The following is a 23,156-nucleotide window of genomic DNA, read 5'->3' as shown; positions in this document are numbered from 1 at the left end:
TAAAAAGCAAAGTAATTTGTTGAGGTTTTTGTTCAACTTGAATATTACGCTTATACCAAAACTGAATATGACCCACGTAACTCGAATTGATAGGGATTATGCTTTTTTTCATGTTTTTAAATTTTTGTTACCTCTGATGAAAAAAGTCTATTACTTTTCATAATAACAAAAACTAAAATAAAGCATTTTGCATAACCTCTATCATCTCATTTGATCCTCTGGACCAGCTAAGGAAAGATTCTTCCCTCTATTTTACAGATGAGGAAACTGAGGCTCAGAAAAATCGAAGTGACTCGCCTAGAGTAACCTAACAAGAGGAGGAGCTGGGATTTGAACCATGTGGGCTCTAAGCGTCACTGGAGGTGTCCAAGAGAGGACCACGGAATGTCCTGGAGGGGGAGTCGGACCTGACCCTGCATTCTCCCTTCTCAGACCTGGAAGGCAGGGCTGCTTCTCCCCGCGACTCACTCGGTGGACTCCTGAGAGCTGGGCCACGTCTGTCCTCTCGCACCCAAACCACAAGGCGTGTTCCTCCGTCTCACTGGGAGCGCCCACGCCAGACCTTGGGGCTCCTGCTTCTTCATCTTCGTCGTTTCCAGGCAACCCCTCCCCGCCACGGGGATACGTCACTGACCGGGTGTCAGGCCCTGATTCAGACGCTCCAAATCGTGCAACCAACGAGAAAGGTGGGTATCTAGGCCCCATTTTAGAGATGAGGAAACTGAGGCCGGGAGGAGGAAGTGGCTTGCGCAAGAGCGCGGGCTTCGGGTTCCCGCTCCCCACCCCGCGGGGGCGGGGCTGCGGCTCTGCGCGGGCGTCGCCGGCCTCACTCTCTGTCCCCGCGAGCCGCGCCGCACCATGGAGCCCGTGCCGCTGCAGGACTTTGTGCGCGCCCTGGACCCAGCCTCCCTCCCGCGCGTGCTGCGGGTCTTCTCGGGGGTCTACTTCCAGGGTGAGTGGGGGCCAGAGGCGCTGCGAGGGCGTTCGAAGCCCGGGAAACTGCTCCCGGGTTCGAATCCTGACGCCGCCCCTGCCCGAGCTGTGTGTTCTGGGGGAACACACTCAACCTCTCTGGGCCTCAGCTTCTTCTTCCGTGCAATGGGGAATGGGGTCGCTGACCGATCCCGCAGGGTGGTGATGCTAAGTCAATGACCTCAGGCACGGAAGGTGGGTGGAACCGATCCAAGCCGGGCTGGAATCACCGAGCCCATTTATTGAGCTCCTAGTTGCCCGGGGCGCAGCATTAGGGCGCCAATGATGCGCAGATGTTGCTTGATTCTTAAGTGACCGGTCAGACAGCTTGTCTTCAATTCTTCGTTTCAATTCTTGTGCCCCCGTGTCCTTTTACTCCTCCCCATTGACGCCCCTCTTCCTAGGGTCCCTTCAGTCCCTCGGTCCTTCCTCTGGCTTTTGCCTCCGCTTAGCGACGGGCAGCACTTCACCTAAACAACCCCTTCATTCTCAACTTTAAATGGCTCTTCCTCAGGGAGGTTTCCCCTGAGGCGGCTCTCTGCTTCTTGCAGGGCTCGCACATCTGTCCCTTGGCCACAGTCCGCTCAGCAAGGGTTCAATCCCGAGTAATTGCCTGAAAGAGCAAGAGGTGAGGGATTGGCGAGCAGTGGAAGGGAAGGGACGGCTGCTCGGCGGCTGGGAGGCTGGGGCTGCCCTGGGGGAGTTGTGGGCTTCTGAGTGGGGGAGGCAGGAGGAAAAGGGGAACAGAGAGGTGCCATGTGGGGGCACAGGCGCCTTCTTTAGACAGCAAACTAATGCATGGCTGCCCTGCTCCCTCCTGTCCCCCGGTTGGAGGAATTTGCTGCGTCAACAGCATCTTCCATTAATGTGTTCTGAGGCCCCAAGTGGGGTTCCAGACCAAGGCTGAGACGCAGGAAGGACCGCACAGGGGGCAGAAGGGGCCATCACCACACAGTGGGTTGCACTAGGTACACTTGGGTCTCTGACAGATCTGGGCCCAAATCCTGGCTCTACCCTCTGGGGGCTCCGTGCAGGCACCTGTCATCTAAATTTTGCTCTTCCCCCAGCGGGAGAATCAAGCCCCTGGTCCCCCCCGACGTCTGCTGTGCACCGTGTTTCACCACGCCTGAGTTTCCTCATTCCGCCCGACCTGGGTTCACAGGGTGGTGGAAGGTGGCGGAAGTTAGGGAGATGAGAGAGGAAGGACTGAATGGGGTGCAGGTGCATAGATGGGGGTGGGAGTGGCAGAAGACACTTGGCGACACCCACACGGGCAGGCGGCTGGCCGGACGCTCAGAGGCGGCACAGCAGCGGGGGTAAGAGCACCAGCTTTGGAGGCAAACCAACCAATTCTGCATCCTATTAGTTGATGATCTTGGGCAACCCCCTCAGTTTCTGTATTTAGGAAATGGGAACTGTCTATCCAAGAGCAGTCGTGGAGCTTAAATGCAGCCTTTAGCCTTTGCCAAGTAGATTGTAAGTGCACAGCCCCTCAGCTTCTGTTCTCACCAACCTGGACGGTCTACCCATGAAATTGTAGACAGAGCTGGGTGTTTTATGAGCTTGTGAGTGTTTTCCTGGGGAGAGGGAGTGGGGTTTTCATCAGTTTCTCCCAGCAGAAGTTAAGGGTCCTGCTGGGGCTGCCCTGGGGCTGGGGCTGGGGTCAGGTGGCCTCTGAGGCTCTGCCCACTGCAGTTTCCTACCCACATCAGCTGAATGGAGATCTGGAGCACTGTGTATGTGTGTGTTTGTGATCTTTGTTCCAGGCACTGCTTTAAGCTCCTTTTAAACCAGGGAAGTGGGGCTGCTCTGCTTGAAACTGAGGGCCCAGAACTCTGCCCACTCAGCCTCACCCTATCAGCGACCCTCAGTCCTGTTCGTGCTTCCTTTAAAAACAACTCTTCTGAAGAAGATGAGCACCAGGATGGGTGATGGGAGAGCCGAGTTCCAACCCTGGTTGTATATGACCTTGGGGGAGCCACTGACCTTCTCTGAGCCTGGCTTTGTAGCTGTACCATAAGGCAGTTGGGAGTCAGTGGGTGCTTACTCATGCATGGGTCTAATACACATTTAGAGGTTGTGCTGGCTGCAGAGATGCTGAGATGAATCAGCCCCATCCTGTAAACTAAGTTTAGCAGGGCCGGAGATGTGAAACAGGGCAGAGAAGCACCCACAGAGGGGTATGCACAATGCTAAGAGAAGGCAGATGCGATTTCTGCTGCCTGGGGACTGCTGAGCCAGTGGACATGAGGCAGGGAAGGGCATTCCAGGCAGAGGGAACAGCGTTTGCAAAGGTGTGGCAGAGCAAAGCTTGTTGGGAAACAGGGTAAATAGGGAAACTGAGTCCATGTCTCCCCAGGTTCCATCTACGAGATCTCTGGGAATGAGTGCTGCCTCTCTACAGGGGACCTGATCAAGGTCACCCAGGTTCGCCTCCAGAAGGTGGTCTGTGAGAACCCAGGGACGGGCCAGACCATGGAGCTCGCCCCCAACTTCCAGGGTAAGGCAGACCCCTCTGTCTCTGGCCGCGCCAGCACCTTCCAGGAACATCTGCAGACACACTCGCAGGCTCGCCAATCCCCCAATCCTGGGTTGCACTCCCACCCCTCTGGGTTTGCGCAGTGGCTCTCTCACCCACCACCACTCTGCCTCGAGACCCGCAAATATCCTCGGAGTGGTCCGATAATGCCCTAAGCCTGGCATGGCTGCCCTCATCTCCATGTTGGTCTCTCTGGTGACATCTGCCTCTAGGCTGGGACTTTCTTTGAGTTCTTTGTGTTTGTCTTTGTCCAGGTACCTGTCTCTGGGTTCACTCAGTCACTCACCAAACATTGACTGATACCCACTGCATGCTGGGGCTGGGGGGACAGGATGGGCGAGGTGCAGCAGGGGCTTCCAGGACAGCACGGAGATGGACACATGACCAGGCAGCGAGAGGTGGGCTGCTCCTGAGTAGCAGAAGCATTAGGGAGAGCTCCGTGCAGCCACAGTGGAGGGGCAGTGGGGGACCCTGCCTCAGGGGTCTGCAAAGGCCTCCCACGGAGGTGATGTCTGAGCTGCGTTTTTTTTTTTTTTTTTTTTTTTTAGAAAAGGTTTGTTTTTATTTTGAGCAAAGCTAGAGCAAGACGATTGCTTTTTTTTTTAATCATCATTTTATTGAGATATATTCACATACCATGCAGTCATACAAAACAAATTGTACTTTCGATTGTTTACAGTACCATTACATAGTTGTACATTCATCACCTAAATCAATCCCTGACACCTTCATTAGCACACACACAAAAATAACAAGAATAATAATTAGAGTGAAAAAGAGCAATTGAAGTAAAAAAGAACACTGGGTACTTTTGTCTGTTTGTTTCCTTCCCCTACTTTTCTACACATCCATCCATAAACTAGACAAAGTGGAGTGTGGTCCTTATGGCATTCCCAATCCCACTGTCACCCCTCATAAGCTACATTTTTATACAACTGTCTTCGAGATTCATGGGTTCTGGGTTGTAGTTTGATAGTTTCAGGTATCCACCACCAGCTACCCCAATTCTTTAGAACCTAAAAAGGGTTGTCTAAAGTGTGCGTAAGAGTGCCCACCAGAGTGATCTCTCGGCTCATTTAGGAATCTCTCTGCCACTGAAGCTTATTTCATTTCCTTTCACATCCCCCTTTTGGTCAAGAAGATGTTCTCCGTCCCACGATACCGGGTCTACATTCCTCCCTGGGAGTCATATTCCACGTTGCCAGGGAGATTCACTCCCCTGGGTGTCTGATCCCATGTAGGGGGGAGGGCAGTGATTTCACCTTTCAAGTTGGCTTAGCCAGAGAGAGAGGGCCACATCTGAGCAACAAAGAGGCAATCAGGAGGAGACTCTTAGGCACAAATATAGGGAGGCCTAGCCTCTCCTTTGCAGCAACCGTCTTCCCAAGGGTAAAACTTATGGTAGAGGGCTCAACCCATCAAACCACCAGTCCCCTATGTCTGTGGTCATGTTAGCAACCATGGAGGTGGGGTAGGCAAATACCCCTGCATTCTCCACAGGCTCCTCAAGGGGGCACTACATCTTTTTTTTTTTTCCTTGTTTTTTTTTTTTTTTTTAACTTTCCCTTCCTTTTTAAATCAACTGTATGAAAAAAAAAGTTAAAAAGAAAACAAACATACAATAAAAGAACATTTCAAAGAGACCATAACAAGGGGGTAAGAAAAAGACAACTAACCTAAGATAACTGCTTAACTTCCAACATGTTCCTACTTTACCCCAAGAAAGTTACCTAATATAGCAACATTTCTGTGAACTTGTTCCTACTATATCCCTCAGAAATTAACAGACCATAGTCATTTCTGGGCATCCCCAGAACGTTAGCTTATCTGTTCTTCTTGGATTATTGTTCCCCCTTCCTTAATTGCTCTCTATTGCTAGTTCCCCTACATTCTACATTATAAACCATTTGTTTTACATTTTTCAAAGTTCACATTAGTGGTAGCATATAATATTTCTCTTTTTGTGCCTGGCTTATTTCGCTCAGCATTATGTCTTCAAGGTTCATCCATGTTGTCATATGTTTCACCAGATCGTTCCTTCTTACTGCCGCGTAGTATTCCATCGTGTGTATATACCACATTTTATTTATCCACTCATCTGTTGAAGGACATTTGGGTTGTTTCCATCTCTTGGCAATTGCGAATAATGCTGCTATGAACATTGGCGTGCAGATATCTGTTCGTGTCACTGCTTTCCGATCTTCCGGGTATATACCGAGAAGTGCAATCGCTGGATCGAATGGTAGTTCTATATCTAGTTTTCTAAGGAACTGCCAGACTGACTTCCAGAGTGGCTGAACCATTATACAGTCCCACCAACAATGAATAAGAGTTCCAATTTCTCCACATCCCCTCCAGCATTTGTAGTTTCCTGATTGTTTAATGGCAGCCATTCTAACCGGTGTTAGATGGTATCTCATTGTGGTCTTAATTTGCATCTCTCTAATAGCTAGTGAAGCTGAACATTTTTTCATGTGTTTCTTGGCCATTTGTATTTCCTCTTCAGAGAACTGTCTTTTCATATCTTTTGCCCATTTTATAATTGGGCTGTCTGTACTATTGTCATTGAGTTGTAGGATTTCTTTGTATATGCAAGATATCAGTCTTTTGTCAGATACATGGTTTCCAAAAATTTTTTCCCATTGAGTTGGCTGCCTCTTTACCTTTTTGAGAAATTCCTTTGAGGTGCAGAAACTTCTAAGCTTGAGGAGTCCCCATTTATCTATTTTCTCTTTTGTTGCTTGTGCTTTGGGTGTAAAGTCTAGGAAGTGGCCGCCTAATACAAGGTCTTGAAGATGTTTTCCTACATTATCTTCTAGGAGTTTTATGGTACTTTCTTTTATATTGAGATCTTTGGTCCATTTTGAGTTAATTTTTGTGTAGGGGGTGAGGTAGGGGTCCTCTTTCATTCTTTTGGATATGGATATCCAACTCTCCCAGCCCCATTTGTTGAAAAGACCATTATGGCTCAGTTCAGTGACTTTGGGGGCCTTATCAAAGATCAGTCGGCCATAGATCTGAGGGTCTATCTCTGAATTCTCAATTCGATTCCATTGATCTATATGTCTATCTTTGTGCCAGTACCATGCTGTTTTGGCAACTGTGGCTTTATAATAAGCTTCAAAGTCAGGGAGTGTAAGTCCTCCCACTTCGTTTTTCTTTTTTAGAGTGTCTTTAGCAATTCGAGGCATCTTCCCTTTCCAAATAAATTTGATAACTAGCTTTTCCAAGTCTGCAAAGTAGGTTGTTGGAATTTTGATTGGGATTGCATTGAATCTGTAGATGAGTTTGGGTAGAATTGACATCTTAATGACATTTAGCCTTCCTATCCATGAACATGGAATATTTTTCCATCTTTTAAGGTCCCCTTCTATTTCTTTTAGTAGAGTTATGTAGTTTTCTTTGTATAGGTCTTTTACATCTTTGGTTAAGTTTATTCCTAGGTACTTGATTTTTTTAGTTGCTATTGAAAATGGTATCTTTTTCTTGAGTGTCTCTTCAGTTTGTTCATTTCTAGCATATAGAAACATTACTGACTTATGTGCATTAATCTTGTATCCCGCTACTTTGCTAAATTTGTTTATTAGCTCTAGTAGGTGTATCGTTGATTTCTCAGGGTTTTCTAGATATAAGATCATATCATCTGCAAACAATGACAGTTTTACTTCTTCTTTTCCAATTTGGATGCCTTTTATTTCTTTGTCTTGCCGGATTGCCCTGGCTAGCACTTCCAGCACAATGTTGAATAACAGTGGTGACAGCGGGCATCCTTGTCTTGTTCCTGATCTTAGAGGGAAGGTTTTCAGTCTCTCACCATTGAGTACTATGCTGGCTGTGGGTTTTTCATATATGCTCTTTATCATGTTGAGGAAGTTTCCTTCAATTCCTACCTTTTGAAGTGTTTTTATCAAAAAGGGATGTTGGATTTTGTCAAATGCTTTTTCAGCATCTATGGAGATGATCAATTGATTTTTCCCTTTCGAGTTTTTAATGTGTTGTAATACATTGATTGTTTTTCTTATGTTGAACCATCCTTGCATGCCTGGAATGAACCCCACTTGGTCATGGTGTATGATTTTTTTAATGTGTCTTTGGATTCGATTTGCAAGTATTTTGTTGAGGATTTTTGCATCTATATTCATTAGGAAGATTGGCCGGTAGTTTTCCTTTTTTGTAGCATCTTTGCCTGGTTTTGGTATTAGATTGATGTTAGCTTCATAAAATGAGTTAGGTAGTGTTCCATTTTTTTCAATGTTTTGAAAGAGTTTGAGTAAGATTGGTGTCAGTTCTTTCTGGAAAGTTTGGTAGAATTCCCCTGTGAAGCCATCTGGCCCTGGGCATTTATTTGTGGGAAGATTTTTGATGACTGATTGGATCTCTTTGCTTGTGATGGGTTGGTTGAGGTCTTCTATTTCTTCTCTGGTCAGTCTAGGTTGTTCATATGTTTCCAGGAAATTGTCCATTTCTTCTACATTATCCAGTTTGTTGCCATACAATTGTTCATAATATCCTCTTATAATTTTTTTAATTTCTTCAGGATCTGCAGTTATGTCACCTTTTTCATTCATTATTTTGTTTATATGGGTCTTCTCTCTTTTTGATTTTGTCAGTCTAGCTAGGGGCTTGTCAATCTTGTTGATCTTCTCAAAGAACCAACTTTTGGTGATATTTATCCTCTCTATTGTTTTTTTGTTCTCTATGTCATTTATTTCTGCTTTAATCCTTGTTATTTCTTTTCTTGTATTTGGTTTAGGATTGGTTTGCTGTTCATTTTCTAGCTTCTTCAGTTGATCCATTAGTTCTTTGATTTTGGCTCTTTCTTCCTTTTTAATATATGCGTTTAGTGCTATAAATTTCCCCCTTAGCACTGCTTTTGCTGCATCCCATAGGTTTTGGTATGTTGTGTTCTCATTTTCATTCGTCTCTATATATTTAGCAATTTCTCTTGCTATTTCTTCTTTAACCCACTGATTGTTTAGGAGTGTGTTGTTTAACCTCCAGGTATTTGTGAATTTTCTAAGTCTCTGATGGTTATTGACTTCTAATTGTATTCCATTGTGGTCAGAGAATGTGCTTTGAATAATTTCAATCTTTTTAAATTTATTGAGGCTTGTTTTATGTCCCAGCATATGATCTATTCTGGAGAAAGTTCCGTGAGCACTAGAGAAGTATGTGTATCCTGGTGATTTGGGATGTAATGTCCTGTAGATGTCTGTTAAATCTAATTCATTTATCAAATTGTTTAGGTTTTCAATTTCCTTATTGGTCTTCTGTCTGGTTGATCTATCTATAGGAGAGAGTGATGTGTTGAAGTCTCCCACAATTATTGTGGAAACATCAATTGCTTCCTTTAGTTTTGCCAGTGTTTCTCTCATGTATTTTGTGGCACCTTGATTGGGTGCATAGACATTTACGATTGTTATTTCTTCTTGCTGAATTGCCCCTTTTATTAGTATGTAGTGGCCTTCTTTGTCTCTCAAAACATCCCTGCATTTGAAGTCTATTTTATCTGAGATTAATATTGCTACACCTGCTTTCTTTTGGCTGTGGCTTGCATGAAATATTTTTTTTCATCCTTTCACTTTCAGTTTCTTTGTGTCCCTGTGTCTAAGATGAGTCTCTTGTATGCAACATATTGATGGTTCATTTTTTTTGATCCATTCTGCGAATCTATATCTTTTAATTGGGGAGTTTAATCCATTTACATTCAACGTTAAAACCGTGAAGGCATTTCTTGAAACGGCCATCTTTTCCTTTGGTTTATGTCTGCCATATTTTTCCCTCTCTCTATTAATATCCTTTATTGTACCCATACCGAATCTCTTTAGTACTGAACCTTTCTCCAAGTCTCTCTGTCCTGTCTTTGTTTCTCTGTCTGTAGGGCTCCCTTTAGTATCTCCAGTAGGGCAGGTCTCTTGTTAGCAAATTCTCTCAGCATTTGTTTGTCTGTGAAAAATTTAAGCTCTCCCTCAAATTTGAAGGAGAGCTTTGCTGGATAAAGTATTCTTGGCTGGAAATTTTTCTCACTCAGAATTTTAAATATATCGTGCCACTGCCTTCTTGCCTCCATGGTGGCTGCTGAGTAGTCACTACTTAGTCTTATGCTGTTTCCTTTGTATGTGGTGAATTGCTTTTCTCTTGCTGCTTTCAGAACTTGCTCCTTCTCTTCTGTGTTTGACAGTGTGATCAGTATATGTCTCGGAGTGGGTTTATTTGGATTTATTCTATTTGGAGTTCGCTGAGCATTTATGATTTGTGTATTTATGTTGTTTAGAAGATTTGGGAAGTTTTCCCCAACAATTTCTTTGAATACTCTTCCTAGACCTTTACCCTTTTCTTCCCCTTCTGGGACACCAATGAGTCTTATATTTGGACGTTTCATATTATCTATCATATCCCTGAGGTCCATTTCGATTTTTTCAATTTTTTTCCCCATTCTTTCTTTTATGCTTTCATTTTCCATTCTGTCATCTTCCAGGTCACTGATTCGTTGTTCAACTTCCTCTAGTCTTGTACTATGAGTGTCCAGAATCTTTTTAATTTGGTCAACAGTTTCTTTAATTTTCATAAGATCATCCATTTTTTTATTTAGTCTTACAATGTCTTCTTTATGCTCTTCTAGAGTCTTCTTGATTTCCTTCATATCCCGTACTATGGTCTCATTGTTCATCTTTAGTTCTTTGAGTAGCTGCTCTAGGTGCTGTGTCTCTTCTGGTCTTTTGATTTGGGTGCTTGGGCTTGGGTTTTCCATATCGTCTGGTTTTTTCATATGCTTTATAATTTTCTATTGTTTTTGGCCTTGTGGCATTTGCTGAACTTGATAGGGTTCTTTTAGGGTTTGTAGACCAATTGAAGTCCTTATCTCTAATTTATCAGATCTACAGCTTCGTGGAGTACACTTTCTCTAACTAACCAGCAGGTGGCGTCCACGAGCCACCTGTTCTCCACAAGCCAGTTCTCCCCTGCTTAGCCTTTTTTTTGGTGAGTGGGGGAGTGAGTCTTGTGGGGCCCAATTGGTGTACCAAGCTTGCGTGTGTAGTTGGTGTTGCCTGCCCTGTGTGTGGGGCATGTTTCTGGGCAGTCGGGGAGGGGGGGTGGCCCTAACAATCAAATCTCCCTGATGATCCTAGAGTTTTAAAGCTGCTGCAATAGTCTAATCCTTCAGTTCAGTCCTGCCACAGTTTGTCTCTGCCACTGACCCACAAGTCCTTGGTATTGGCGTATGGCTCCTGAGACTTGCAAGTGGGCCCCTCTTCCAGGCTGTGCACCCCGGGTCCTCTGTTGAGGGATGACTGTGCTATGTCACAGGTGTGTGCCGTCCCCCCAGGGCAGTTCTGGGCTGCTGGGCTGTGTAGGGAGGCTCCCAGTCTGCTCAAATGATGGCTGAATGGGGCTTTGTTAATTCACACTGCTCCACCTTCCCAGCTCTGGGACAATCAGCTGAGGTTGCAGGGAAGGCTAATGTCCACGCCCAGTTTTGTGGTGTGTGCCTGTTATTTGAAGCACTTCCGTCACACTGGGTTGTCTGGGGCAGCTCTGGGCTATGGGGCTGGCGATGGGCAGGAGTGTTTCCTGTCCACCAGGATGGTGGCTGTGAGCGGACACCCCCCTTTTCTTGTGAAGTTGTGGTGTTTAGTGAATTTTCTCAGCCACTGGATTATTGCCTTTTGTCTCAGAGCTCTCTTAGTTCTGCTCTTGACTTGACGTGCCCAAATTGCAATTCTTTGAAGCTTTCTGTATTGGGCTTCTTAGAGTAATTGTTTTAGAAAAAGAAAAAAGGATTAAAAAAAAAAAAAAAAAAAAAATGGCCCTCCTCAGAGATCTAATGGGTTATTGAAATGCTAAGAGACAAAGCAACCAGGGCCATTAAGGAAAGGTCCACAGGGCAGAGAGATCAGCTTTTCTTCGGGATTTGCATATGTGCCTCAAGGCCTGAGCTCCGCCCTTCCCCTTTCTGTGTTCACCAGAACTCCAAAAATCCTCTGCTTTTATTTTCGAGTTTTTCGTGTTATTTTTTTTTTTCTATGCCTGTCTCCTCTCTGCTGGGCTGGCAGCTCTCAGATTCTCTGGTGTCTGGTCTCAGTCTATCTATGGTTGGAGTTTGAATCAGTAGAATGAGTTTCCGAGAAGGGCTACCACTGCAGTTCTCCCTTCTCCTTCCCGGAGCTGGCAGCCCCTCCTCCCCTGGGACTGAGCCTGGCAGGGAGGGGTGCGGGTCCCCTGGCCGCAAAAACTTACAGATTTCGCTGATCTCAGCAGTTCGACATTTTCATGAGTGTTGTATGAAGTATGCCCAAAGACAGATTGCTCTGTGGTGTCCAGTCCACGCAGTTCCTGGCTTTTTACCTACTTTCCTGGAGGAGTAACTAAAACTTACAGCTCACCAGTCTGCCATCTTGCCCCGCCCTGAGCTGTGTTTTAAGGGCAGAGCGACTGGAGGAAGGATCCTGGGTAGAGCATTTGGTGCTTGAAAAACTTTTAGCAGCTCAGTTATTGCAGGAAGCCCATAGTGTGGTGGATCATAGATCCCAGATCCTGGAGCCAAGATCCTGGATGCAGCTCTAGGCTCTACCAGCCACTGGCTGTGGTCTTGGGCAAGTTCATATGACCTCTCTGTGCCTCAGTTTCCTCTTCTGTGGAATGGGGATAATCGGGCTTGATGTGAGGATTAAAGGAGCTAACATGCATGAAGTGCTTAGAACAGGCCCTGGCCCCCAGCAGGCACACTCTGAGGACTTGCTCTTATCACCAAATTATGATTGCTAGAACCGAAAGTGCAAGGGCATGGATTTAAGGTGAGGGGTAAGCGATGAGGAGGTAAGCAGGAGCCAGATCACCATGGAGCTTGTGCGGTATGCTGACACATTTTGGCCTTTATTTTGAAAGCATTGAAGAGCCAAGGAAAGTTTAAAAATGGAAGTGATATGCTTTATTCTATATTTGAGGTTTTGTTCTTACTTTTTTATTTTGAAATAATTTCCATCTACAGACTTGTTAGAACTCACATATACTCTTCATTCAGATTCATCAATTGTTACATTTTGATGCATTTGCTTTCTTTCCCATCCCTCTCTCTCCACACACACACACACACACACACACACGAATATATATTATTATACGTGCATGACAGGCTGACAGAGTTTGAGGCAGAGGGAGTCAGGAGGTGGGAAACCGTGGGAGTCGTCAGCGTGTCTCTGGCAACAGTGCCTTTGTGTCCGTGCCTGTCTGTCCCGGGAAAAGTTGTCCCCTCCCCTGCCCCTCACTATCCATTCACACACTGTCCCTTGCTACCTCCCAACCCTCAGCCTTGCAGCCAGGATGTCCAGATTCAGATCCACCCTTGGCATCTGTCCTTGGGGGATTTTGGCTGCGTATCTGCCAGGCTGGATGAGAGCCTGGTATGCAGCACTGGCCCCAAAAAAGCCCCCCACCCCCCATGCCCAGTGACTCTCATACCCTCTGTTGTACCCTACAGGCTACTTCAGCCCCCTCACTGGCCTCCAGAGCTACAGAACCCTGGAGGAGCTGGTCTCTTCTGCAACCCAGTGGTCCAATCAGCTACCCATTTGCTTCATGTCAACCCATAGCATCGCCACGGAGGGCAGGGTGGTGCCTGAGGACCAGCCCCTCATACTTGAGGCTGTGGAAATGCACTTGGGGACCCTCTGTGCCCGCTGTCTGCTGGGCACAGGGGCCCAGCAGGTCATTCTGCACCTGCCCCTGTCCCAGAAGGGGCCCTTCTGGAAGCAGGCGGCTGGTGGCCCCCGGACCCTGCTCCAGGCCTTGCAGGACCCAGCCCTGAGGGACCTTCCCCTCACCTGCCCCGCACTGCCCTGGAGCTCCCTGATCCTGAGGCCCCAATATGAGGTCCACGCCATCATGCACAGTGAGTTGCCCAGGGACTTGGGAAGGGGCTTGTGAGGGAGGGAAGGAGGGTCCCTTCCCCCCAGGGATAGTCCAGGGAGTGCCCAGGTGGCTTACCCAGTCTACAGCAGAATACACCCATCCGAATAGAGATTCCCAAATAAGTGGGAAATTAGGTGTAAAAGGAGATAGGGAAATAACAAAAAGGTGAGGTCCCATGTACTTTTTGGAACTGGGCAAAAGGTGGGTTCTGTGCCGGCTAGCAGCTAGTACAGATTCTGTGTCACAAAGTAAAAACTTGAGCAGTTGCTGGGAAGAAACATACTTTTCCTGACTCTGGGGGAGAGTGGGATCGCTCCTGTAAGTCCTTCAAGACAGGCTCCCGTGTCCAAGTGAATCTCCCAGCTGGTGTCGGTGCAGGCTGGGCAGCGAGCCAGGGCAGGGTGGTGAGGCAGAGGGGACACTGTACAGGGCCAGCCTGTCAGAGGCCAAGCCTGAGCCAAGGTGGAATCCCTAGGGCATGGCAAGTTTGAGATTCAGCTCCCTGCCAGTTACCTCGGGAGCAGTTAGGTTTGCTGGCAAACCACAGAGCCAGGTGGGGATTCTTTGCCCTTTTTAAAAAACAAAACAAAAACTCTTAAACCTTTTTAATTATGGAACATTCCAAACATGTTGAAAAGGGGTATCATGAATCCCCCACGACCCTATCATCCAACAGCACAATTATCAACTTATGGCCTGACTTGTTTTACCTGCTGCCCCCCATTATTATCATATAATTTATTTTGTAAATACTCCAATGCGTAGCTCTTTTAAAAAATGGATTTTTAAAAAGAAATCCACAATGCCATCATCACACCAAAAAAAAAAAAAATAGCCACAACTCCTTAATACCACCATATATCCATTTGGTGTTTGAATCTCCTCTGGTCTTATCCTTTTTTTTTATTTATTTAGTTTATTCAGATCAGGATCCACATAAGATTCACACATTGCAATTATGTCTCTTAAATCTCTTTTAAGAGTACTCCTGGCTGATTTATTACAGTGAAAGGCTACAAAGCAACATCAGCAAAGGAGAAAGGTACATGGGGGCACAGTCTGAGGGAAACTGTGTGCAAGCTTCCAAGATCCCTCTCCTAGTGGAGTTACACGCGCAACTCTTCCGGCAACAAGCTGGACAACGTGTGTGAAATGAGCTCCTAAGAGACTCAGTGCCTGGGTTTTTATTGGGGGGCTGGTCACGTAAGCACCCACTGCCTAGCACGTACCCAAATATCAGGCTCCCAGAAAGAAAGCAGGTGTTCAGCATAAACCCCTTTGTACAGTGTAGGCACAGAGAGCCACTCTTATCAGGGAATGGTGGGAACCCTTCCCAAATCAAAGTTCCCAGACACCAGCCAGGTGCCAGCCCAGCAAGCAGGCCTCTCTAAGGGCAGCAGTTTCAGGCCTGCTATGCAACTCTCTTCTGCACACCTGTAAACTGGTACTTACATCCAGAGATTTGATCAGATGCAAGATAGTTTTTCATTGCCGCTGTTTTTGCAATGTGAGCATTACTGATCATCATTGCCAAGATCCATTATTTCATTAGGAGTTGCAAACTAGATATTTTAATACTGTATTTATTAGCTGGAGAAAGTCAATAAAGAGAAACTTTCCTTCATCTACCCTTTGGTTACTGTTAGGTACAGAACAGGAAATACAGGACAAATGCTTGATTCTTTCCTTTTGTTTACCAGTTTTTAAAATAAGTTGGCTCTCTGGCATCCTTCAGAGGTGATTATTTTGTTGCTTTATTTTTAATCATTATGAACTTAGAGATTCAGTGTTTTTATGTGTTTCAGTCCACTGAAAGTATTGTTCGTATTGATGCTCAAATTCTCTCATCTTTGGCCAGTGGGAGCTTTTTCAAGTTGGTCTCTGAATCCTTTTGACATGTCTGCATGGTCTTGGATGGACCATGCTTGCTTTCTAGTATAAGATGTTCCCGGCTCATCTTGAGCACTTAGGAACTGAATATAGCTCTGTCCCAGGGAGCCCTGGACCCTTTTAGTGGGAAATGGTAGTAAGAGACCACAATCTGGGGAGCCAGGTGGTGTTTTGTTTTTTTTTTTTTTCAATAGCAATCTTTATTTCTTACTGGAGAGTGAATTCCACAATGGCTTCCCCCCCATTATTAATATTTTGCTTCATTATAGTACTATTTGTTAACAATTGATGACTCAATATTAGGCTAAAGTTTGTTGTTTACATTAGGGTTCACTCTTTGTTGTACAGTTCTAAGTTTGTTTTTTTAATATTTATTGTGGCAAGATATATGCAACATAAAATTTCCCATTTTAACCTCTTTCGAGTATACAGTTCAGTGGTGTTAATTACATTTAGTGTTGTGCAACTGTCACCACCAACCATTACCAAAACTTTTCCAACCCCAAACAGAAACTCTGTGTCCGTTAAGCATTAACTCCCTATTTGCTACCCCTATTCCTTACCCCTGGTGACCTGTATTCTAATTTCTGACTCTGAATTTGCATATGTCATATCAGTAAGCTCTTATAATATTTGTCCTTTTGTGTCTGGCTTATTTCCTTCACTACAATGTCTTCAAGGTCCATCCATGTTGTACCTACTATGTATCAGAACTTCATTCCTTTTTATAGTTGCATAATATTCCATTGTATGGATATACCACATTTTGGTTATCCATTCATTGGTCAATGGACAGTTGGGTTGCTTCTACTTTTGGCCACGTGTTATTTTAATGATGAGCAGGGCGTGAGAGGCTGCCCTGGATAATGAAATAAGCTCAAATAATCCACAAACTTTTCAAAGAAAAAAACAGAACAGTATAATGAGACCCTACATGCCCATATCCCCCAGTTTTCAATCATTATCAACTCATATAGCACAGAGCAAAAATCCCAATATGACCCAAGGGAAGTTGCCACCCCTCCAAGCCTCAGTGTTCTTATCTGTACAATGGGGAAAATATTCCGTGCCCTGCCTTCCACATGGTGTGGCTCAAGTAACACAGTGAATGGTCAATTTTCATCACAGGCTTACAGAAGCACATCTTGATTTTATTCATCAGCATATTAATTGACACCCAAGAAGAATAAGTTGCCCAAGATCATTGTGTCAGGGTTTTTTTTTTTAATTTGGTTTTATATCTCGTTAAATCCAGAAAGGATCTGGAAAGGCAGCTTATAAAACTACATTCAAAATTAAATTTAAACTCTAAAAAGTAGTTGAACTGATTGGATATTTGACAGTATTAAGGAATTGTCAATTATTATTTAGATATGGTAATGGTGTTGTGGGTTTTTAAAAAATCTTTTTTTTTTTTTTTTTTTGAAACACAAACTGAAATAATCACAGATGACCTAAAGTAATCATTGTGAGATAAATGATTCACAATATTCCATTGGCAGGGACTAGATGGAGGGATGGGTACAGATGAAAGAAGATGGGCCCTGAGTTAAATATTGAAGCTGTGTATTGGGTACATGGGGGTTCACTATACTATTCACTCTACATTTAGAATTGTTTAAAGTTTTATGTAATTTTTTTTTAAAAAAGAGGTTGAAGGAAAAGAATGGGTGAGGAATCTGGTATAATAGGAAAATACTGGTGAGAAAGAAAAGAGGAAAACAGGAAAGGGGTCAGCAAGCCCAGGCCAAAGCTCTTTGCCAGAGTTGGAGGGTCCCCGGCACGGGCAGCATGTGGCGTGCCCTGAGCTGACCTCCCCCTCCACAGTGCGCAGAACCATCGTCAAGATCCCCTCCACCCTGGAGGTCGATGTGGAGGACGTCACTGCCTCCTCCCAACACATCCACTTCATCAAACCACTGCTGCTGAGTGAGGCCCTGGCCCGGGGAGGCCCCTTTCCCCTGCCCACGGAGATCCTGGAAGTTCCAGAGGGGCCCCCTGTCTTCCTCAGCCCGTGGATGGGCTCCTTGCAGAAGGGCCAGAGGCTCTGGATCCATGGCCAGGCCACTCCATCCTGGCGGGTTCTGGCCTCAAGCAAGGGCCGGAAGGTGCCCAGACACTTCATGGTCTCCGGGGCCTACCAGGGCAAGCTGCGGCGGCGGCCAAGGGAGTTCCCCACGGCCTACGACCTCCTGAGTGCTCTCCAGCCAGGCCGGCCACTCCGGGTGGTTACCACCAAGGACTGTGAGGGTGACGAGGAGGAGAACCCCGAGTTCACCTCGCTGGCTGTGGGCGACCGGCTGGAGGTGCTGGGGTCTGGCCAGGCCCATGGAGCCCACGGCAGGGACACAGACATCTTGGTGTGTCGGCGGCTGAATGATGAGGCTGGGCAGGAAGAGGAAGAAGAGGAGGAAGAGTGCGGAGAGGAGACAGAGGACCAGGAACGGGTTCTGCTGCCCCTCTACACTCCCGGCGCCTTTGTGGAGGAGATGAACGATAGCCGGCGCTATAGCCTAGCGGATCTGACTGCCCATTTCTCACTGCCCTGTGAGGTCAAGGTGGTGGCCAAGGACACCAACCATCCTGCTGACCCTCTGGCCTCCTTCCTGGGCTTGCGGCTGGAGGAGAAAATCACGGAGCCCTTCTTGGTGGTCAGCCTGGACTCAGAGCCCCAGATGTGCTTCGAGATCCCTCCCCGATGGCTGGACTTGACTGTCGTGGAGGGGCAGCCAGGCCAGCCGGCTGGGTCTCTCCCTGTAGTCACAGTGGAGGAGCTGACAGATACTTTCTACTATCGCCTTCGGAAGTTACCAGCCTGTGAGAACTGCATGCCTCCACCCAGGCCCCCCAAAAATCGGGGCATCAGTGGGCAAAAGAAACAGAGCAGCAGGGAGGAAGGCATCAAGGTAACAAAATAACAAAGGTGGGCTGGGAGGGGTCACCATGGAGAGAACTGGGATCACTGCCCATCCTGCCATCCCTTCTTTGTCTGGCATCTCGTTTCTCTTATAATTCTATAGAACACTGCAGTGTATAAAGCATCTTTCTCACCCACTGTTCTTTTTTTTTTCACCCATTGTTCTTGATCCTCACAATCCTGAGCTTGGTGTGATTCTCCATATTATATGGTTGAGAAAATGGGGGCTCAGAGACCCCATGACTCACCCAAGGTCACACAGCTAGTAAGGGGCAGAGCCTAAACTTGAGCGTAAGCATTCTTGCCCCAAGTGCATTGTGCTTTTCCTCTCTGCACTACCCCTGCCAGCACTCCCTAGTTCAAGCCTCATCACTTTTCACCTGCACTGTTTCAAAAGCCTCTTCAATCCCACCCCACAGCTGTCAGAGTAGCCTCCCCAAATCTTGGTCATGGTTGGGCCTCAGCCCCACCTTCTGAAACCTTCAGTGGCTTCCTGGTGCCAGGCGGTAATGCAAACCTGTTAACATGGCATCCAGGGGCCTTTATAAGATGAGTCCAGTCCTGCCATCCCAGGCTCATCTTCCACCATCCACTGAAGCTTCCACAGTATGCCAGGATTCCGGCCTCAGCATTTTACCCAGACCATTCCTTTCCTAGGAATGTTCTTCCTCCCTTCAGGCCCATGGGCAAGGCTCAGCTCAAATTTCCTCCTAGGCAGAGAGACAGCCATCCCTTTTCGGCATTCACATTGCATGTTGTACGTAGCTCAAGGGAAGCAGACTTTTTTTAGTCAGTTGCACTCAAATCTCTCTCTGCTAGAGGGAGTTCTCTGGGGCAGGGACCTCAACTTCTCTAAAGCAGGCACTATCAGTGCCAGTGAGCATTTGCTGAACTGAACCAAAGTGAGTCACAGATGAGAGGGAAAAGTCAGGAAGACTAATTTACATCCCAGTTTACTTACTCTGTAGCCAGTACAAGCCAGTGTTCTGAGCATCTGCTTTCCCACCAGTAAACCTGGGACATCACTCACTCACAGTGTGTGTTAGCTGCTCTCTATTGGGTACTTACTCTGGCAGGCACTTTATATAATTTGTCCCACCTAGTTCTTAAAACAGCTCTCTGAGGTAGGCATTAATATTCTCTTTTTACAGTTGAGGAAGCTAAAAAGATGAATACTGAGCAGTCTCAGCCCCAGAGGGGCTCATATCTATTTGGGGATGCTTTTGTCCCCTACCAAAGAACAGGACAAAGAACAGACTGGGTCATCTGAAACGCAGCCCTTTCTAGCACCGGAAAGAATATGGCACCGAGTTGAGGGCCCTCAGTTTCAGCCTTGCCTCCTGTTGGAAGTTACTTTGGGCCCAGCCCCTGCTTGTTGCCCTTGAATCAGTAACTCCTCCTCTCTGGATGTCAGCATTCTCTGCTGCTGAGGAAATCTGCACTTTAAAGCATGGTGTGGTGGAAAGAGCACCAGAATTAGGTCACAGACCTGGTTCTGGGTCCAAACCTTGGCCCAGCTATGGATCCCCTGAAGTTTGACAAGGCACATTCTCTTTATTTCCCTATATGAAACTGGGTATCAAACAGCTACTTAGAGGCCACCTAAGGATTGAATGAGCAGATCTGCATATAGCACCTGGCATGTGGCAAGAGTTCAATACAAACTCTCTTCCCTCTAGGGCCCTTTCAGCTCTGGTGCTGTTCGGAGGCTCTGACTGCTTTCCCGAGGTCTCTATTTTACTTTTACCCCTTCAGCAAGAGATCTAAAGAACAACCCCTATGTGACTAACCCCTATGTGGAGAATGAACATCCTATTTCCACTCAACCCCTTCCTCATCTTCCACCCTTGCCCTTTTTTCTCCCCTGCCAATGTATGTTTCATGTGCTTGTAGCAAAAACACCCGAGGTCCTGAGAAATCCGACCCTGAAAAGGAAGTAGTGAGGGAGGCAGAGGAAGTGACACTAAGTAAATTACATTTCATGGACTCTGCTGCCTATTTCTTGAGACCCTGCTGATTTCTGCTCATTTTATCCCCCCTGAAAGTCTTCTCAAGTCTTAGGACTGATGCAACCCACTCAGCTGCCCAGAATCAAGAAGACCACCTTGCCAGAGTTAACCAAGGACAGCTTTGATGTGTACAGCAAGATTCCTGCTCGTAAGAAGAGCTGCAGCCCCTCAAGGCCTAGAATGCAGGACCCAGGTGAGGCTGTGACAGCCCTTGCTTCTCCCCTCCCCACCTCCATGCCCCCACTCCTTCCTTATCTTTGATGGTGTTGGCCACAACCTCAGCCAGAGGCAGACCCTTCTGTGGTCCCCATTTGGATAAGCCTGTAAGGGTGTCCCAGGCCAAAGGGTCCCAACTGCTCTTTCCTTGTCAGAGCAAGGAAGATGAGTTCAGTCCCCAATGCACTACCCTCCCCGTGGCACGCAGGCCTTTTTGGGGGTGAAGGGCTCAGGATGGAGCAGTGGTTCCACTGACTTGACCTCTTTTGCAGATGATGATGGTGATGAACATGATTACGAAGAAATACTTGAAAAGTTTCCAAAAACCATCTAGGTGCCGAAGGGACCATGCTTCCTAACAGCTGCTTCTCAGGGAATCCCAGAGATATGAGCCAACTGTTATAAGCCTTTAAAAGCTCTTGGCCAAGGCCTCATGGAAATCAGACTGTGGACAAGGAATGGCTGTGTGGAAGACACTTTGAAAGGGATGGACACTGCACCAGCTTCCCTCAGGTTCTAGGCTCCTGCCACTGAAGCTGGCTTCTTTGAGCTCACTATCTAGCACATGACTCCTCCCTCAACCTTGAAGCTTTGGTATCCAGAGGTTCCAGTGGGTTCTACTCAATCCTGAGTCCCTACCAGTTGTTGCACTGGTCAGTGCAGAGGAATGAGGCAGCCCACCTTGGTGATGGCAGCATAGTGCCCACCACCTCTCAGGACAGGCCAGTGGATCCCACTCACACTGTCATGAGAGCCTTTTACTATGTTTGCCTCCCTCCTCCCACCCACCCTCAATCCCAAGCTTAAAGCCCCGAGAGACCAGGACTATGCCTTCTTCATCTCTGAATTCCAAGCACCTAGCACATGATAGGTACTTAGTAAATCAGTGTTGTATGAATGAATGTGGGAACTTGGCTTCAAGAACAGAATCTTAGGACCTTGGTCTTCAAAACTGGTGGTAAGGCTAGGGGGAGCCAACTGATAAAGAAGAACCTTATGGGGATCTGAGGTTGCAGAAAGCTGGTAGGTTTGATCAGGTGGTCCTAAGTTATTGCCAAAAATGTAGGCGACTATCCAAGATTTCTTTCTAAAACTGACTATCCAAGATTTCTTTCTAAAACTGAGTTTCTGAACAAATGATAACATATAATTTATTAAGTTCTGCCCATGTGTCAGATCCTTTACAAACCCTAACTCCTCAACTCTGAGGTAGACAATGGCTTGATTGTAAAGATTAGAAAATAGGTTCAGAATCTTCAGGGAGAAAGCACTTAATGAGGCATTGATTTGGACTTTTTCCTAACCTCAAAACCAGGAGTGAATAAATCCCCATTGTTTAAGCCAAACCACTGCAGCCAAAGAAACTAAAACACTATACAACTCCTGCCAAGATGCAAGGAATTCAGTATCACTGAGCAGCCAAATAAAGCTTTATATCCCCAATACTTTAGTAATGGGCTGACAAAATAGATATTTAGTAATAAACCAATAAACATTTTTTGAATTAATGAATAAGCAGTTTTTAATAGCTAAACCATCATCTAATTCTATGAAAAGAAAAAAGACTTCCAGCCAGAACTGCTGCCATTGCCTCACCCATTTAAGGGAGTGCAAATTCCTCAATGCACTAGCCTCACTAGAAAGAGAAGTCCACCACCCATAAAAATACCCTACACGCATTCCAAATTCAAACACACGTGATTTTTGTTAACCTGTTTTTAGCCACTGTCCTTTCTTTCTTTGAGGAAATAATCAAGAATGAACATACTTGCAAATAAACACATTGGTTGACTGAGTTTGGGTGTCTGCATAGCTCCTAAGATGAGAACCACTCAGCAGGTACAGAAAAGAGCAGCCAGAATTTTTTTTTACTTTAGGAACCAGGAGGGTATAGCCTTCACACAGCTGCTGGTAGATCTCATTTAGAAACACAAGTTAAAGCAGTTATAGACTTCTCATTTGCATGTTACACCTCATTAACTTATCTCAGAATAGGTTCTTCCGTTCAAGGCATAGCTTACTTTCAGGAGTTGTCAAAAACATCCTTCACCTAGCTCCCCCTCCCACAAGAAAGAGCTGATCAGGTTGGAATAGCTGCAGGCCTTTGGAAAGTCTCATCTTGAGGTCAAATGGTAGATATTGATTGGATTCAGTCACATGATCATATATCGTTAAGGATTTGAGATTGAAGTGCATTTAGAACCCATATTAATGACAATGCTAAAAGCTTTAAGACTTTATTTCATTTAATCTTCAAAACAAGCTTATGAGGAACTAACGCTGTTCTCTCTTCATAAATGAGGAAATGGGGGCTCTCGGAGCTGAAGTAGCTTGCTCAAGATCCTAATTAAAAAGGGCAAGATGATTCCATTTATATGAAATATCTAGAATAAGCAAATTCAGAGACAGAAAGTAGATTAGAGGTTATCACGGGCTGGGAAGAAGAGAAATGGGAAGTTGTTGTTAATGGCAAGAGTTTGTTTGATGTCATGAAAAGATCTTGGTAATGGATGGTGATGATGATGGTAGCTCAACATTGTAGGTTTAATTAATACCACTGAAATTACAATAAAATTGAGAAATATTTGTTACATATGTTACACCCACCCACCCCCCACTCCCGCCCTAAACAAACGCCAAACAAAAAAGACCTCCTTTCTGCCTTGGGACAAAAAAAAAGTTTCATCAAATGCTGACAGAGATA

The 23,156-nt window shown here is 45.9% G+C and overlaps 1 protein-coding gene across 1 annotated transcript; it reads left to right on the top strand.

Annotated features, from left to right (window-relative positions):
• Positions 1-831: 831 nt before the first annotated feature.
• Positions 832-23,036, top strand: THEMIS2 (thymocyte selection associated family member 2). Its single transcript, XM_037828015.1, has 6 exons — positions 832-952; positions 3,332-3,472; positions 12,990-13,400; positions 17,138-18,216; positions 20,273-20,429; positions 20,725-23,036. The coding sequence occupies exons 1-6, from the start codon at positions 859-861 to the stop codon at positions 20,784-20,786; spliced, it is 1,944 nt and encodes a 647-aa protein (XP_037683943.1). The 5' UTR covers positions 832-858; the 3' UTR covers positions 20,787-23,036.
• Positions 23,037-23,156: the final 120 nt, after the last annotated feature.

Source organism: Choloepus didactylus, chromosome 2 (genome assembly GCF_015220235.1).
Source record: "Choloepus didactylus isolate mChoDid1 chromosome 2, mChoDid1.pri, whole genome shotgun sequence".
Classification (NCBI taxonomy): domain Eukaryota; kingdom Metazoa; phylum Chordata; class Mammalia; order Pilosa; family Megalonychidae; genus Choloepus; species Choloepus didactylus.
The sequence above is the reverse complement of the archived record's forward strand: the minus strand, read 5'-3'. Positions and strand labels throughout refer to the sequence as shown.